Source organism: Pan paniscus, chromosome 4 (genome assembly GCF_029289425.2).
Source record: "Pan paniscus chromosome 4, NHGRI_mPanPan1-v2.0_pri, whole genome shotgun sequence".
Classification (NCBI taxonomy): Eukaryota; Metazoa; Chordata; class Mammalia; order Primates; family Hominidae; genus Pan; species Pan paniscus.
Window position 1 is genome coordinate 127,986,046 of NC_073253.2, and position 17,164 is coordinate 128,003,209.

The following is a 17,164-nucleotide window of genomic DNA, read 5'->3' on the forward strand; positions in this document are numbered from 1 at the left end:
CCCAGTGCTGGGGTAGGAGAGTCTGCCTGTTATTCTCCCTCTATGCAGAGAAGGAGCCCCAGATCAGCTTTTCCATGACAGGACAGTTTCCAAGATGCCACCTGTACTTGGAAGAAGCCAGGTTAAAATACTTTTCAAGTAAAACTTTCTTGATATTACTCTATCTTTCCCCAGGAGGACTGCATTACAACAAATTCGGACACCTGTGGCCTCTCCCTTCTATGCAAAGCAAAAAGCCAGCAGCAGCCCCAAGCTGATAAGATTAATCTAAAGAGCAAATTATGGTGTAATTTCCTATGCTGAAACTTTGTAGTTAATTTTTTAAAAAGGTTTCATTTTCCTATTGGTCTGATTTCACAGGAACGTTTTACCTGTTTGTGAGGCATTTTTTCTCCTGGAAGAGAGGTGCTGATTGGCCCCAAGTGACTGACAATCTGGTGTAACGAAAATTTCCAATGTAAACTCATTTTCCCTCGGTTTCAGCAATTTTAAATCTATATATAGAGATATCTTTGTCAGCATTGCATCGTTAGCTTCTCCTGATAAACTAATTGTCTCACATCGTCACTGCAAATCGACACCTATTAATGGGTCTCACCTCCCAACTGCTTCCCCCTCTGTTCTTCCTGCTAGCATGTGCCGGCAACTTTGTCCACGGACACAAGTGCGATATCACCTTACAGGAGATCATCAAAACTTTGAACAGCCTCACAGAGCAGAAGGTGAGTACCTATCTGGCACCATCTCTCCAGATGTTCTGGTGATGCTCTCAGTATTTCTAGGCATGAAAACGTTAACAGCTGCTAGAGAAGTTGGAACTGGTGGTTGGTGGCAGTCCAGGGCACACAGCGAGGCTTCTCCCCTGCCACTCTTTTTTCTGAGGGTTTGTAGGAAGTTTCCTCAGTTGGAGGGAGTGAGAGCTGCTCATCAAGGACTTCTCTGTCCGGTTGGAGGTTAACTCTGTCTCTTGCTCTCTCGTTTCTGCCTGGACCAAGACTCTGTGCACCGAGTTGACCGTAACGGACATCTTTGCTGCCTCCAAGGTAAGAAGCCGTCCCACGGTCTGTTTTAGCAAATGGGGAGATCCATCCCCAAGTGTCTGAACAAGAAACTTGTCTAATGGAAAACGAGCGGGCCCAAATTAACTCTAAGGTGTTAGATGTTTTCAAAGAACGAGAAGTCTGATCTTTACTCTTAAGCATGTTTTGGTCTTTCTGGTTTCACTTGATTTAGAAGATGTGTAATAGAAAGCTTACATGCTGTAGTCCTGACTCAGATCCTGGTCAAAGAAAAGCCCTCTTGGGTTTTACTTAGCTTTGGCATAGTGCCTGGAACGTAGGAGGCACTCAATAAATGCCTGTTGAATGAGAGAATTTTTCTGGCCCATACATTTCTGAAAAACCAAATACTCTCACAGAAACAGATATTGAGATGACAGGTTGAGGGAGCTTTCATTTTGTCTAAGAGACTTCCTATGGCAACAGAAAAGGTATCGCCAGAGCCCCTCCTCTTCCACAGCCTGGCCACCTAACAGCCCTCTGGGTTCCGGGGCTGGCCGTCCAGAGCTCCTCAGCTTGCTCTGGCCGGCCGACCTCCCCTCCAGCTCAGTCTGGAACCATCCTGCTGGGCAGCGTCCAGCACATCCTTGCTTCGGGCTGCCTGGGCACCTCGCCTCTCTGCCTCCTGTGCTGCCTCACCCCCACCCCTCTATCTGTAGTGGGAGGAGATAGATTTGACAGCTGATAGTGCGTTTTCTCTGACAAACACATGACTACAGCCGTATCAATAGTTTTGTGCATTTCAGTTCCTGTTTTCATGGAAACACACGGCTGAGAATGAAAGCCCCAAAGCCTCAATTTCACAGTGGTCTCCTAACTACCTGCTTTCCATGCGAACTAGGGAGATGATATGGCCAGGAGTGAAGCCCTGTGTGTTGGGCAGGGTCACACTCCAGCACCCAGACCATAGAACAGGGCCCATCCTGCTTCATGAGGGAAACTGCTCTTCGGGCCTTTAGCTGGACTATCTCATTTCATTAGTTATCCCGGGAGTCCGATATAGGATGAGATTCTGAAGGGCAAATACACACTTTTTTTTTTTTTTTGAGATAGGGTCTTGTTCTGTCACCCAGGCTGGAGTGCAGTGGTGCGATTTCAGCTCATAGCAGCCTCCACCTCCCAGGCTCAAGCTATCTTCCTACCTCAGCCTCCCGAGTAGCCAGGACGACAGGTGTGCACCACCACGCCTGGCTAATTTTTGTATTTTTTTGTAGAGATGGAGTCTTGCCATTTTGCCCAGGCTTGTCTCGAACTTCTGAGCTCAAGCAATCTGTCCACCTTGGCCTCTCAAAGTGCTGGGATTAGCCACTGCACCTGGGCAACAGTTTATGTGTGTGTGTGTATATATATATGTATGTGTGTATATATATGTGTGTATGTATATATGTGTGTGTATATGTGTATATGTGTGTGTGTGTGTGTGTGTGTTTATATAAAATCTCCAAGTCCATCCAACCGAGATGGCTCCTACTAGAAGCCAAGAGTCCACTGGGTTGAGCACTGGGTCTCTGGAGGCCTGTGGCACTGCTGAGAAGGCTCTAACAAAGCCAAGGGAAGGGCCACCTCACTAGAAGCCAGGCCTGGAGGAAGGGTGAGGGCTGAGGGCCTGGAGGTAAGACTGCCTGTGGTTTTAGACCCAGCTCTGCCACTGACTAGCTGTGTGGCTGGCCTTCAGCACATCTTCACACCTCTCTGCACCTCAGTTTCCACATGTGAAGATATGAAAGTGATTCTGAAGGTGATTGCAAGGTTGATTGGAATCCAGCTCTTGAGTTAGTGCAGTGTTATTGTGAGATGATATAACCATGATTAAAAGCAAGAACAGGTGCAGAGAAGTGATGATTCTAAGAAGGAGGGGACCGGGTTGGAAAGGATCAAACCATCTAGGATGCCGAGGCTGGGGCAATCCATCTGGGCTGTTTCTGGAAGACTCCCGGGTGCAGGCCAGGACACTGCTGCCCTCCCGTCCTTAACTCCCCTCTTCACTCAGTCCTCACTCACCTCCCTCTCACACACACAGACATCTCCTAGAATAATCCCCACTGCCTGCCTTCACTCTTACCCGTCTCATTCGCCTTCCCTGAACTTCATCCTCCTGGAGTTCACGATCTCACTCTTCACTCTTTTCTTCCCCTCGAAGATTCAGCACTGCTTACTTACATGTTAAGATATTTCAGAACAGTGAAATGTTGCTATTTTCAAAAACCTACAAAGGTGGTATGCAGAGGAAAAGGTACTTCTTTGTGTTCCCAAAGAAAACATCTTTCCAAAATCCAGCCTATTGATTTTATTTCTTCGGGGGAACAAGAATTTTAGTATCTCTAAGTTGGGTAGCATTCTACTCTTGGCAGTTGCTGGAAAGAAGGCACTGGTCTAGGTCCTGGGCTTCACAGGTAACACCTGTCAGGGTGTCTATGAAGTCAAGGCTGTCTGAGGAACAGCAAAGTGGGAAGAAGCAAGCTGGCTGGCTGATGAAGGGTTTCTTGGGTGGACAAGTAGTTGGAGCTATTTCCTATTTACCAAAGAGAGCTAAAGTTCATAATTCTACAGAGAGTTCCATAATGAACCTCAAATACCTCTGTTTTTTGAAGGAGTTTCTCATATACAGCACTAGCTGACTATCCTGGGCAGGATGGGAGATAATGAATGCAGTGCCAATTGGGCTGGATTTATATGGTCCTCAGTGAGGCTGGTCAAGAACCGAGTTAGAACTCTCACAGAGTCACTGCCACAGAAGAAATCTCCCAAGTGGCTGTTTCCTGACATTCCCGGGAGGGACAGACCTCCTTCTGAGTCACTCCCTAAGCAGTTCTGAACTGTGAGGTCAGCCAGGCTGTCCAAGTGCACTCCCTGAGCCACTGGCAGACACACTCAGCAGCCAGAGCTAGACAGGCAGGTGGAAGGAGTCCAGGGCCACGGCAGGGATGGAGTGTCGCCCCCTCGCTGCGGTACCAGAGCAACTAAAACGTTAAGGCCTTGCACTAAAGCTGCCCTTAGGATGCATTCTTTTAAAGTTTTTCCATTTAATGCAGACTCTTTTCAATTCTTATTTTATCCTTGTTTCCTTTAGAAAGTCCTTTGAAAAATATCTTTAGAGGGTTTTTTCCTATACTATGTGGCCATATACGGGTCAAAATTAAGTTTAATTTCCAGGCCCCAAGCCAGCGTTTCAGAAAAATCTCACCAAGGTTTGTGGTAAAAGAAGCAAAGGGCTTTTTGGTTTTCTTGAATCTCACTGTTCCCTCTGCAGCAGCATGCATGTCTGCCCACCTCCAGACACACAGGCACCATCTGCCGCCCCCCATCAGCCCGTGTCCCTTCCACCTCGACTCGCCTACAAAGCCCAGAGAGGTCTGTTTCTTGGCTCCAAGAGCCCAAAGATACTGACACACTCTTACATTTCCAACTAGAATCAGGAACGAGGAGTGACTCTCAGTCAGTTCATTAAGTAAATGTCTTTCTAACCGCTCTGCCCATGGGACATCACGCCCCACAGGGGAAAGGGGAAGCTTCTGTAGCCTGGGATTCTGGTGCCTCAGTCTGGGTCTAGACTTTCCTGAAAAAATGTTAAAATATGAACTGCATTCCTAGAATTTAGCCTACATAAATAAGAGATGAACACAAAGATTTATATAGTTTACTCACTGCCGCTTATTTACAGAAGCAAAAATCTGCCACGATAGGGGCCTGACAAATGACAGTACCACTATGCAATGCGTTTCTACGCAGCTCTCAATCCCATGTTCTCTAATACCACCGAAGGGCTTAGGAAATGCTTATGGTATATGTAAAGAGTAAAAAAGTTACAAAACAGTATCAATAGTTGACCCCTATTTTAAAAAGTATTTTTAAAAGTGTGATGATATTTACCAAAATATTAACAGCAGTAGTTACCTCTGGCTGGTGGGATGAGTGAATGTATTTTTGTTGAATATATGTTACCTTTATAGTAAATATATGTTATCTTGATCATCAGAAAAAAAAATATGTAAGAACTTGAAAGCTGCTTGGACAGTGCTGCTGACAGAAACCCCTGAGCATCTTGTCACTGTTCTTCTGATTCAGAGGGTCTGGGTGGGGCAGGAGTGGTCTGAGATTCTGTATTTCTAAGAAGCTCCCAGTGATGTCCATGCTGCTGGTCCATGGACCACACTTTGAGTATCAAGGGACCAGAGCATGTAGGGGGAGAGGCTGGGGATAGCTTTCTTTATCTGAACTGGATAAAGGAACTGGGCTCAAGCTAAGAACCCTCTCCAGGTTCTGCATCTTTGTTCTTCAGTGAAAAATGAGAGGACACACCAGGCCAGGTTCAGACTGAGACACAATCCCTCTCCTGGGTTCCCAATGACTTGTCTCTTGTCCATTCCCTTCTCTAAGGCTAAGGGCCCCCAGGAAGAGCCATGTGGCCAGACCCTCACAGTTGCTGGCATTCCAAGGAGATTCTCACTCCGCACCATTTGGGGCCAAAAGGCCCCTTACAGAAGCTCTGCCCAAGGCTCAGCTCAATGGCACCTGCTCCCAGAGCCTCCTCTGATCTCCCAGGACACCTTTCCCTGATCTGTGCACTTATCTCTTGCTGCCTGGCGAAATGTCTTAGCTCCTCACTTGGACCATGTGCTGCTCTCCTCTCCCATGGGGAGGGCCAAACGGAGAGTGCTGCCCAAAGCAGCAGAGTCTAGGCCAAAGGATGTGCACTCATTTATTCAACAGGCATGCAGGATTTCCAGGGAAAGCTGGATTTTAAAACCTCTGGGAACAAGAGCAGAACCTGACTGAGAGCTCACGTGGGCACTTTCCATAGCAGAATAGCTCATGAGGTATAGAGACACGGACGCAGAACGTGGGCTGTAGCGACAGATGGTCCTGCATTCTAGTCCCCACTGTGCCTTTTCCTCATGGGATGACTTTATTCAGGTACCCTTTCGGCAAAATCCTCCAAGAGAAAGGAAACTGGGAGGTTCTGGGGAGAAGGCTGCTGCGTTTGCAATTGGGAGAGGTTGTTGACAGAGGTTTATGTCTGTGGCAAGCAGCCTTCCTTCAGTGAAATACTTGAAGACAGGTCTGTAGTTGAGCAAACTCACCTCCATTTGTCCTCCTGGAAAGAAGAAATCAAGAGGAAAAATCTCTCTCCCATCCTCCAAATGGAGCTGGCACATTGCTATCTGTGGCATTTGTCTTTCCAGAACACAACTGAGAAGGAAACCTTCTGCAGGGCTGCGACTGTGCTCCGGCAGTTCTACAGCCACCATGAGAAGGACACTCGCTGCCTGGGTGCGACTGCACAGCAGTTCCACAGGCACAAGCAGCTGATCCGATTCCTGAAACGGCTCGACAGGAACCTCTGGGGCCTGGCGGGCTTGGTAAGCTGCACTGTATTCCTGGCAAGCTGGCCGCGTGGCTCCTGGTGGACAGCAGCCTCACTTCTAAACACTCCTCCTTAGGAGCTGCAGCACCCTTGGTCAACCCATTCATTCATTCACTCATTCAATAAGTATTTGCTGAAGTTCCACAAGTGCTGGGTGTGGTTCTCGGTGCTGAGGACGTGTCACTAAAGACACGCAGGCCGAGTCCCTGTTCTCATGGAATGTTCTAATGGGAGAGTTAGAAAAACAAACATGTAAAATGATGGCCAGTAGTGATACGTGCTACAAAGAAAAACATAGAAATAAAGAACATAAGAGTCATGGGGGAGGGGGCTGACTTAGGAGCTGGTGACAATATCTGAGCAGATATTTGAATTGAGGGAGCAGGCCACATGACTAACTAGGGAGACCATTCCAGGCAGAAGGAGGAGGTATGCAAAGGCTTTAGGATGGAAATGAACTAACTTCCTGTATTTAAAGACCAGTAGGAAGGCCAGTGTGGCTGGATCAGAGTGAGTGAGGGGTAGTTTCCAGGACAGCAGATCACACAAGGCCTTTAGATTCCACCACGAGTATGGCAGGGAACACCTGCAGAGCTTTGGGCAGGACAAAGACTGTACAATCTGATTTATGTGATTTAAAAGGGTCAGTCTGGCTACTGTGTGGTAAATAGGCTGAAAGGGGGAAAGCATAGAAGCAAGATGGCCTGTTGGGAGGCTACCACAGTAAACCAGGCTAGAGATGATGGTGGTGTGGACAGAATGGGAGCAGTTGAGGTGAACAGATTTGGGATATGACTAAAAATAAAACCAGAAGGATTTGCTGACAGATCGGTTGTAAGGGGTAAGATACAGGGGAGGAAAAGATGACCTCTTTGTTCCTGCCCAAACCCCTCTGGCGATGGTCAGTACTGTTTACAGAGAGATGAAAGACTGGCGGCAAGGCAGGGCTGGAGGTTCAGCAGAAGATCAAGAGTTCAATTTTGTACATCATACATGTAAGGTGGCTGTTGGATAGCCAAGTGAAGGTGTTGAGAAGATGGTTAGAAAAGTCTGGAACTTAGGGGAGAGGTCAGAACTTGCAATACAAAAAGGAGAGTCCTTAGATAGATACTGCTGAAAGTCTGAATGACAGAAAGGGAGAGATCAAAGGACTGAGCCTGAGATCAACACATGGAGGTCAGGAGAGGAGGATCCAGCCAAGGGGCCTGAGGAGGAGTGACCAGTGAGGCAGGAGAACACTGGAGAGTGGGCGGTACCCCAGGAAGCCGGTGAGGACACTCAAGGAGGGAGGGTTGACTGTGTCAAATGTACTGAAAGGACAGGTCAGGTGAGGACCAAGAAAGGCCCCTGGGTTTGGCTGATGGAGGCCACGGGTGAGGCTGATGTAAATGGAGAGGCAGGAAGGAAAGCCCAGCTGGAGTGGGCTCACCAAGGATAGGGTGGCGAGAGGAGACAAAGAAGGAACAGTGAGGGCAGAACACTCTTTGAAGATGTTTAGCTATAAGGCTGCAGAGAAACTGACCCACAGCTGCAGGGCGGTTATGGAGTGAGGGAAGCTCTTTTAAGGTTGGGGGTATACCCAGCATGTTAATGCACCTGGGGGAATGGTCCAGTGGAGCAGGAAGAACTGAAGAGAGCAGAAAGAGGAAGAATCATTAGGGGGCAGAAGTCCTTGTAGCCCAGAGTGGATGTTATCTAATATCGAGTGGAGGAATTAATTGGCTTTAGAGGAGAACAAGGACATGTATCCCCTCTCTGGGCCTATCACCTTGTAGACAATGGGATAGGTCATGGGATAGGAACTTGGCACAACACATGTTCTCTCTTTTAATTCTCTCCATTATCTTATGAAGCAGGCAAGTAGGCAAACAATTGTCCCAACTTTACAAAAGAAACTGAAGCTTTTATAAATTAAGTAGTACATCCTAAGCAATACAATTAATAAATGGTAGAGCTGAGATTCAAACTGAAGCAGTGGCCTGGGGGTAGCATCTGGAATCCTTCCCACCTTTAGGGCTGCTGTGCTGCGGTGCTGCTGTTTAATGGCAGGAGGGCCACATGACTGAATCTCTCTCAGCAGTCCAGGCAGTCATGCAGAAGGCCCAGTAGAGCACCGGGCAGGTCTGAGCCAGCATCTTCAAGTTCCACCCTCTGAGCAAGCACCTAGCTGTGACACACCTCTCCAGAGACTGCACTCCCCCCCGCCCCACCCACCCCAAAAGCAGATAGGTAATGGTATACAGTAACCATTTCTAGAAGTGTAAGTAGTATGCACCCAAAATAGGCAAAACCTGCTGGCCTAGTGATAGAGACAACTCCCAGTCAGGCTAGACTGGAGGCCTTGGTTTTATAAGTGTTCAGGTGACAAGTGCCAGAGTAGGCTGGATCAAGTAGACAGGCAGGCAAGACAAATGCTTACCAATGCAAGCTAATGAAATGTTTCTTTTGCAGAATTCCTGTCCTGTGAAGGAAGCCAACCAGAGTACGTTGGAAGACTTCTTGGAAAGGCTAAAGACGATCATGAGAGAGAAATATTCAAAGTGTTCGAGCTGAATATTTTAATTTATGAGTTTTTGATAGCTTTATTTTTAAAATATTTATATATTTATAACTCATCATAAAATAAAGTATATATAGAATCTAACAGCAATGGCATTTAATGTATTGGCTATGTTTACTTGACAAATGAAATTATGGTTTGCAACTTTTAGGGAAATCAATTTAGTTTACCAAGAGACTATAAATGCTATGGGAGCAAAATAGGAGAGACCACTTCCCCCTCGAGGGGTTCCCTCTCGAGTTAGGGACATAACGCACAAGATAATTAAAGAATACAAGGCCACACAAGATGTAAATAAGACACCTTGGGTCCAAGAGTGCTATGGATTACCATATATTTCTGAACAGAAAAGGTATCAACTGGATATCTAAAACGTTCTTCCCCCATTGGCACAAGGATTGTTATACTGAGTCTACAGAAAAGAGAAGTAATCCTCAGTACACCACATGGCTCTACAGTGAACGATATTTAAAGTCATAATAATGTAAATTCTCTTGATTCTCAAGTCTTAGAACCAACCAATAGACAAAGCACAGAAGACTTGATGATGGTTGGAGAACAGACTATAAATTGCTATCCACTGAATAATATAAGAGCTATAGCTGGAAATGGCTGGGAGGTGAAAGCAGAAGAAAAGAAAGAGAGGTGGGCATTGCTATCTCCAGCTTGCATGGACAAGAGGGCAGTTAAATAACACTGTCCACAGTGGATGGAACAAGAACACAAGGTTTAGGGATTTATCAAAATCACAAAGGTAATAGAAGAACTAAAAATAATTTACTATAAAAATTTGTAAGTGGTAGAATAAATTAGGTAAATTCTCTTTCTTCAATAGGGAAATCAATGTATGATATCTAACACTGATAAAGCAAAAAACAGTGGGTAAAAGTGGTCATGGGTTGATAGTTGTTGCAGCTGGGGATGTGTACAGGGGATTGGTTATACTATTCTCCTTTTATACATAATTGAAAGTTTTCATAATAAAAAGAGAAGAAAAAATAATGAATGAATCAAGCAATCTTTGGAATTATAATGATAGTCACTAGAAAAACTAAAAACAAAAATGGAAGATGGTTTGCTGGGAATGGGACTTGGACTAAAGAGGGGTGAAACAGGGCTGGAGACTTTCGGCTTTCCATTATAAGTGTGTGTGTGTGTGTGTGTGTGTGTGTGTGATGTGCATAAATGAAGTTTTTTCATTAAAGAAATAACATTTAAAAGACAGTAACTGTTGGCGAAGATGTAGAAAAATTGGAACCCTCCTACATTGCTGGAGTGATTGAAAAATGGTGTAGTCACTTTGGAAAACAATTGGCAGTTCCTCAAAAGGATAAAATAGTTTACGATCCAGCAATTCCAATCCTAGGTATATACCCAAGGGAACTAGGAACACATGTCCACACAAAAACCTCTACACAAATGTTCATAGCAACATTATTCATAATAGCAAAAAAGTAGAAGTGGCTGGGCACAGTGGTTCACACCTGTAATCCCAGCACTTTGGGAGGCCGAGGCAGGAGGATCACTTGAGGCCAGGAGTTCAAGACCAGCCTGGGCAACAAGGCAAAACCCTGTCTCTATAAAAAACTAGCTGAGCATGGTGGCACATGCCTGTAGTCCCAGCTACTGGAGAGGCTGAGGTGGGAGGATGGCTCAAGCCTGGGAGGTTGAGGCTACAATGAGCTATGACTGTGCTGCTGTACTCCAGCCTGAGCGACAGAATAAGACCCTGTCTCAAAGAAAAAAAAAAAAAAAAAGTAGAAGCAACCAAAATGTCAATCAACTGATGGATAAACAAAAAGTGGCATATCCATACAATGGCATATTATTTGTCAATAAAAAGAAATGAAGTACTGACACAGGCCACAACCCGGATGAACCTTGGAAACAGTATGTGATGGGAAAGAAGCCAAATGCAGAAGACCACATATGGTATGATTCTACTGATATGAATTATTCAGAACAGGAGAATCCACGGAGGCAAAAATAGAATATTGATTGCTACAGGCTGCGGGTGGGAGGCGGGTGTGGAGGCATGGGGAGTGACTGATAATGGGGGGTGGGGTTTCTTTCAGGGGTGATGAAAATGTTCGGATATTAGATAATGGTGATGGTTGCACAATTCTATGAACATACTAAAAAGCACTGACTCGTACACTTTAAAAGGATAAATTTCGTAGTAGGTGAATTCTATCTCAATAAAGCTGTTATTTAAAAGAAATTAAAAGGGGGAAAAAAACCCAAGTGTCATCAAAACTTGCCTTTTGAAGACTTGTTCTCTGCAAGAATATGGATCTAGTAACAGTGATTGAGCACTCTCTTTTCATCCTCGCTTACAGAGATGTGACAAAATTAATATGAGTACTAAAATTACACCAAAACATGTAACATCTTTTTAACCCTTTCAAAATAAGGGAACAAATCAAAAGCTTCAAGTCTCACCCTGACCACAGCCAGTTTCACCCTGCCCACATAAAATACCAGCATGCCAAGGGCAATAAATAGCTATGAGAGTCATGGAGGCTTCTCAGGCCAACCGGAGAAGACACATACTGTAAATTTTAATTTCCTTTCTTCTTTGATTGAGGCTCATTTGCATTCAATGGCTAATGTGAGTTGTAGTCTGCCACAGGATATGGGTAGTGGGTTACAGTTTGTATATGAGGACAGGATGGTAAAGGAAAGTAGGAAGATTTAGAGCACGCCATGGAAAGGACACATGCAGACTCTAAGCAGGTCTGTCGTCACATAAGCTTCATTAGGCAAGATGCAACTCACATTTCCATTTACTCCCAGTCAGGCAGTCCTGGACTCTGGATGCAAACATGCAACAACAAGAAGCCTTTGAATTTCCGAAGACAATGAGAACACAAATTGAGGGGGATACTTATAAAAACAGTGGGTGAGGCCGGGCGCAGTGGCTCACGCCTGTAATTCCAGCACTTTGGGAGACTGAAGCAGGCGGATCACCTTAGGTCAGGAGTTCAAGACCAGCCTGGCCAACATGGCGAAACCCCGTCTCTACTAAAAATACAAAAATTAGCTGGGGATGCTAGTGCACACGTGTAATCCAGCTACTCGGGAGGCTGAGGCAGGAGAATCGCTTGAACCTGGGAGGTGGAGGTTGCAGTGAGCCAAGATCGTGCCATTGCACTCCAGCCTGGGCGGCAGAGCGAGATTCTGTCTCAAAAAAAAAAAAAAAAAAACAGTAGGTGAAAAACCTTCAGGATTAAGTGAAAGTTAAGATGCTTGTCATCTGAGCACATTTATGTAGCAAACTCAGCCACAGCCCGTGCCTGCTTCATGGGACATGCCTTTTGTCTGTGTGTGGAATATGACATTGACAGTAAGTCTGAACCTTTCCCTCCTGGCTATCATACCTCCACCTTTTGCCAATGAATAAACTATCTGTAACTGGCATCTAGGGGGTAATAATTATTTATTGGAAAAATGAATCAAAAAATGATTTGGCTCAAATCTATGGCTGTCTTTTATGGAAACATTGTTGGGCTACAGTTACAAAGGGTCACCTCTGTTACAAATGCCAAGGGGGCTCTGCTTGTTGCTGTCCATGTCATTGACCCTGCTCTTGGTTTTTCTCTGCCCTCCTTCACATAATCTCAGCGTGCCCACATTATCTAAGGATGGGAATCTCAAGGCTAAGCACAACGCAGAGCTTCCTTATGGAGCTAGGCACAGCCTGGCCTATGACACACAGGGTTGGCTTCTCAGTTTCTAGTAGCTTCCACTAGGAGCAAGGCAGGCACTTTCTCTAGCCTTGGGGCTGATTTCTAGATTCAATTTATTAGCTCAAGTTTGAGTTCCATTCCCAGGTGGAGTACTAAAATCCCCAGTTAGCTGTCACGCCCAGCGTTTCCTCAACTGGGCTTTTGCCCTAAGTACCCAGACACCCTCTCCTTGGCTCTCTAAAGTGTTTTTTGTTTTTTTTTTTTAAATGAGACAGAGTCTCGCTCTGTCACCCAGGCTAGAGTGCAGTGGCGAGATCTTGGCTCACTGCAACCTCCACCTCCCAGCTTCAAGCAATTCTCCTGCCTCAGCCTCCTGAGTAGCTGGGATTACAGGTGCCTGCCACCACACCTGGCTCATTTTTTTGTATTATTAGTAGAGATGGGGTTTCACTGTGTTGGCCAGGCTGGTCTTGAACTCCTGACCTCAGGTGATCCACCCACCTCGGCCTCCCAAAGTGCTGAGATTACAGGCATGAGCCACTGTACCCAGCCTAAAGTGGCTATCTTCTAATCCATCCTGTCAACTTCTTCCTAGTCCAACTTTAAGTCTCTAAGCTGTCTGCTCCTTCTAGTTTCTGATTAGCCAGAGTTCAGCCAAACGAAAATATGTTTTGATGTTTTGTATGCTCACTGCACATCTGGGTACTTACTAGGCAACGTGAATAAGAGGACACACATTTGCTCCCTCAGTTTATACCAATCACGAGTGCAAGCAAAACAGCTGAGAAGAGAGGGCGGTTACTCCTGTGGCTGATGACCCTTTCCACCTCCGGGACACAGGTGTGTATAGCATCTGCTCTCCCAACCACCATCCCAACCAGCATCCCGTCTTGCTCCCTCTAATCCTTCACAAACTCTCCAGCAGTTGTTTCTTTTTGTTTTGTTTTGTTTTTCTGAGACAGAATTTCACTCTGTCACTAGGCTGGAGTGCAGTGGTGCGATCTCAGCTCCCTGCAATCTCCGCCCCCGGGATTCAAGTGATTCTCCTGCCTCAGCCTCCCAAGTAGCTGGGACTACAGGTGCATGCCACCACGCCCAGGTAAATTTTTTTGTATTTTTAGTAGAGACGGGGTTTCACCATGTTGGCCAGGATGGTCTCAATCTCTTGACCTCGTGATCCACCCGCCTCAACCTCCCAAAGTGCTGGGATTACAGGGGTGAGCCACCACACCCGGCCCAGCAGTTGTTTTTCTAAAACACAAATAGGCCAGGTGCAGTGGCTCACGCCTGTAATCCCGGCACTTTGGGAGACTGAGATGGGAGCTTCGCTTGAACCCAAAAGTTCGAGACCAGCCTGGCCAACATAGGGATATCCTGTCTCTACAAAAAAAAAAAAAAAATTAAATTTTTACACAGCTGTTCTCTCAGCTAATTGGGAGGTTGAAGCAGGAGGATTGCTTTAGCCTGGGAGGTTGAGGCTTCAGTGAGCCTTGATCATGCCACTGTACTCCAGCCTGGGTGACAGTGAGACCCTGTCTCAAAATAAAACACAATGTGAATGGCCTACTTAAAATCCTTCTGTGGCTTCCCACTGCTTACAGAAAACTCTTCCACAGTAGGATCCTGTCCCATCTCTTTCCTTTTCAGGCTCATTTGCCTCCACCCCGTTTGCTCTACTTCAAGCACACCACCAACGCACATGGCATCCAAACTCACTCGCTCCTGGAATACCTTTCCCCAGCTGTTGAACTGCTGAAGACCTCAAACAGAACTTCCCCTGAGAAGCCTCTTCTGCCCCTTTGGTCAGGCAGACATGTGTCAGGCACCATGTCAGCTGCACAGGAAGGATGCCGTACCTGGCAGCTCACCATTCGGCCTCTTTTACCACAGCCCTCAGCATGCTATGCAGTCATTCTCCATTCATGTGGCCACCTCTCTCTCCTAAGGGAGAGTGTGAGTTTTGAAAAGACATTCTTCTCAGCATAGAGCAGGTACACAGTAAACACAGAAGAGATGTGCACATGTAACGGACTACAGCAGGAGATACACTTAAAACAGGGCACATGCTGGGCACAGTGGCTCACGCCTGTAACCCCAGCACTTTGGGGGCCCAAGGCGGGAGGACTGCTTGAAGCCAGGAGTTCTAAACCAACCTGGGCAACTTAGCAAGCTCCTATCTCTACAAAAAATTAAAAAATTAGCCAAGTGTAGTGGCAGACACCTGTGGTCCCAGCTACTTGGGAGGCTGAGGTGGATCATTTGAGCCTAAGAGTTTGAGGTCATAGTAAGCTATGATTGTGACACTGCACTCCAACCTGGGTGACAGAGTGAGACCCTGTCTCTAAAAATGAAAAACAAAACAGGCTACCTGGTGAGTAGCATAACTCCTGGTGGGGTAGAAATCAAGGCCAACATAATATTTCTGTAATGACTCTGCTGCTTTTAGGTTGGGTTAGGCAATATCCTCTTGCTAAGATTAGTATCGACTCTGAGAAATACTTTATTCAGTTGTAAAGTCCCAGTTAAATTCCTTTGCACAACTGGAGAAATAAAGCCTTTGATTAAAAACTAAAATTTCCCCAGCCCTCTAAAAAGGGATGGGGGAGGGGAGCAGGTGGAGAGGAATATCTGATCTGTCATATTCTTTAGTCAGAGCCATAAACGTGTTTGGGTGAGACAATCTGATGTTCTGATAACGTTGATAAAAGTCACTTGAAGATTGGGTCACAGGAAGCCCAAGATAAATGCTGAGAGGAAACAGGTTCTTTTTGAAGTAGCCTCTTCGTAATCATTTTCCCACACATTTGTTCAACTTCCGAAAAAGGACTGAATACCTGATTTGCTTTGCAAATGAAACAGCTTAAGACAGAGAAATTGAGATAATAATTAATAAATGTGTTTGGAAGGCTCCTCCAGCTCGCTTTAAGTTCAGGCTGTGGCTTCAGAACTGTGTTAACTCCTTCTGTAAAGGCACAGGCTAACGGTGGTCTTCAGTGATTTTTACTCTACCTTGTTTTAAAAATGGATTCAAAGTGATTTATTGGAAAAGATTAAGACAGAAAATAACATTATTAGGACCAAAGCAGAAAGGGAGTAGGAGGAAATGATGATCCAGAGAAAAATAAGACTATAAGCAGGTCATCAGATATTATAGTCCTATCAGCAAAAGCACAGTGGAAAACGCATTATTTTACCTCACTCTTTTTATATATGCAGGGAGAAAATAGTCTGATATAATAATCTGGTACTTAGCTTTAAAAGAAATTTCTCTTGAGAGTCTTCACAAGATGATAGGATGGACAATGTCTTCAGCAGCATCCCGACAACACAGGCAGTAACAGACGCGTTTGTAAGGGAGTGGCTCAGTGGTATCGCTTGATGAAACTGGATACCATAGCTCCAGAACTCAATTGCAGAAGAGGGGCAAAGGGGGAAAAGGCAGCACGATTTATTATCTTGTACATGCCAGGGCAGGCCTTTAATTTTGTCTTCATGTTCTACACACAGGTAAGAGTTTTACATAAGCTGGAAGTGGGGGAGAGGAAGACCCCTGGAATGACCAGAGGAGTTTCCACCCCTACAAAAAACACATTTTAAAAAAGCCACTTGACGCCAGGTGCAGTGGCTCACGCCTGTAATCCCAGCGCTTTGGGAAGCTGAGGCAGGCAGATCACGAGGTCAGAAGTTTGAAACCAGCCTGTCCAATATGATGAAACCCTATCTCTACTAAAAATACAAAAATTAGCCGAGAATGGTGTTGCGTCTGTAGTACCAGCTACTCGGGAGGCTGAGGCAGGAGAATCGCTTGAACTCGGGAGGCAGAGGTTGCAGTGAGCTGAGATTGCGCCACTGCACTCCAACCTGGGCAACAGAGTGAGACTCTGTCTCAAAAAATAAAAAGTAAAAATAAAAAATTATCCAGGTGTGGGGGCATGCACCTGTAGTCCTAGTTACTCAGGAGGCTGAGGCAGAAGGATTGCTTGAACCCAGGAGTTCAAGGGGGCAGTGAGCTATGAACGCACCACTGCACTCAAGCCTGGGCAATAGAGCAAAACCCTGTCTTTAAAAACAAAGTCATTTGAGACACAAAATTACAGCTAGATAGAAGGTCTAGTGTTTTTATAGCACTGTAGAATGACTATAGTAAACAACAACATTTTCAAATAGCTAGAAAATACTGAGTGTTCACAAGGACATAATGTCTGAGATGTATATGCTAATTACTCTGATCTTATCATCATATATTGTATCAAAACATCACGATATATCTCATAATATAATTATGTGTCAATTAAAAAATAAAAATTTCAGGCCGGGCGCGGTGGCTCATGCCTGTAATCCTAGCACTCTGGGAGGCCGAGGCAGGCGGATCACGAGGTCAGGAGATCAAGACCATCTTGGCTAACACGGTGAAACCCCATCTCTACTAAAAATACAAAAAATTAGCTGGGCATGGTGGCACATGCCTAAAGTCCCAGCTACTCGGGAGGCT

At 45.6% G+C, this 17,164-nt stretch overlaps 1 protein-coding gene across 3 annotated transcripts; it reads left to right on the forward strand.

Annotated features, from left to right (window-relative positions):
• The first annotated feature begins 525 nt into the window (after positions 1-525).
• Positions 526-9,067, forward strand: IL4 (interleukin 4). 3 transcript variants are annotated; one of them, XM_003829298.5, is made up of 4 exons: positions 526-722; positions 996-1,043; positions 6,242-6,418; positions 8,875-9,067. In XM_003829298.5, exons 1-4 carry the CDS (start codon positions 588-590, stop codon positions 8,974-8,976), a joined length of 462 nt encoding a protein of 153 aa, XP_003829346.1. In that variant the 5' UTR covers positions 526-587; the 3' UTR covers positions 8,977-9,067. The 3 variants fall into 3 exon arrangements, with proteins under 3 accessions (XP_003829346.1, XP_003829347.1, XP_024784616.1); XM_024928848.4 differs by lacking the exon at positions 8,875-9,067 and adding an exon at positions 4,309-4,409 and having other exon boundaries at positions 588-722; positions 6,242-6,833; XM_003829299.4 differs by lacking the exon at positions 996-1,043.
• Positions 9,068-17,164: the final 8,097 nt, after the last annotated feature.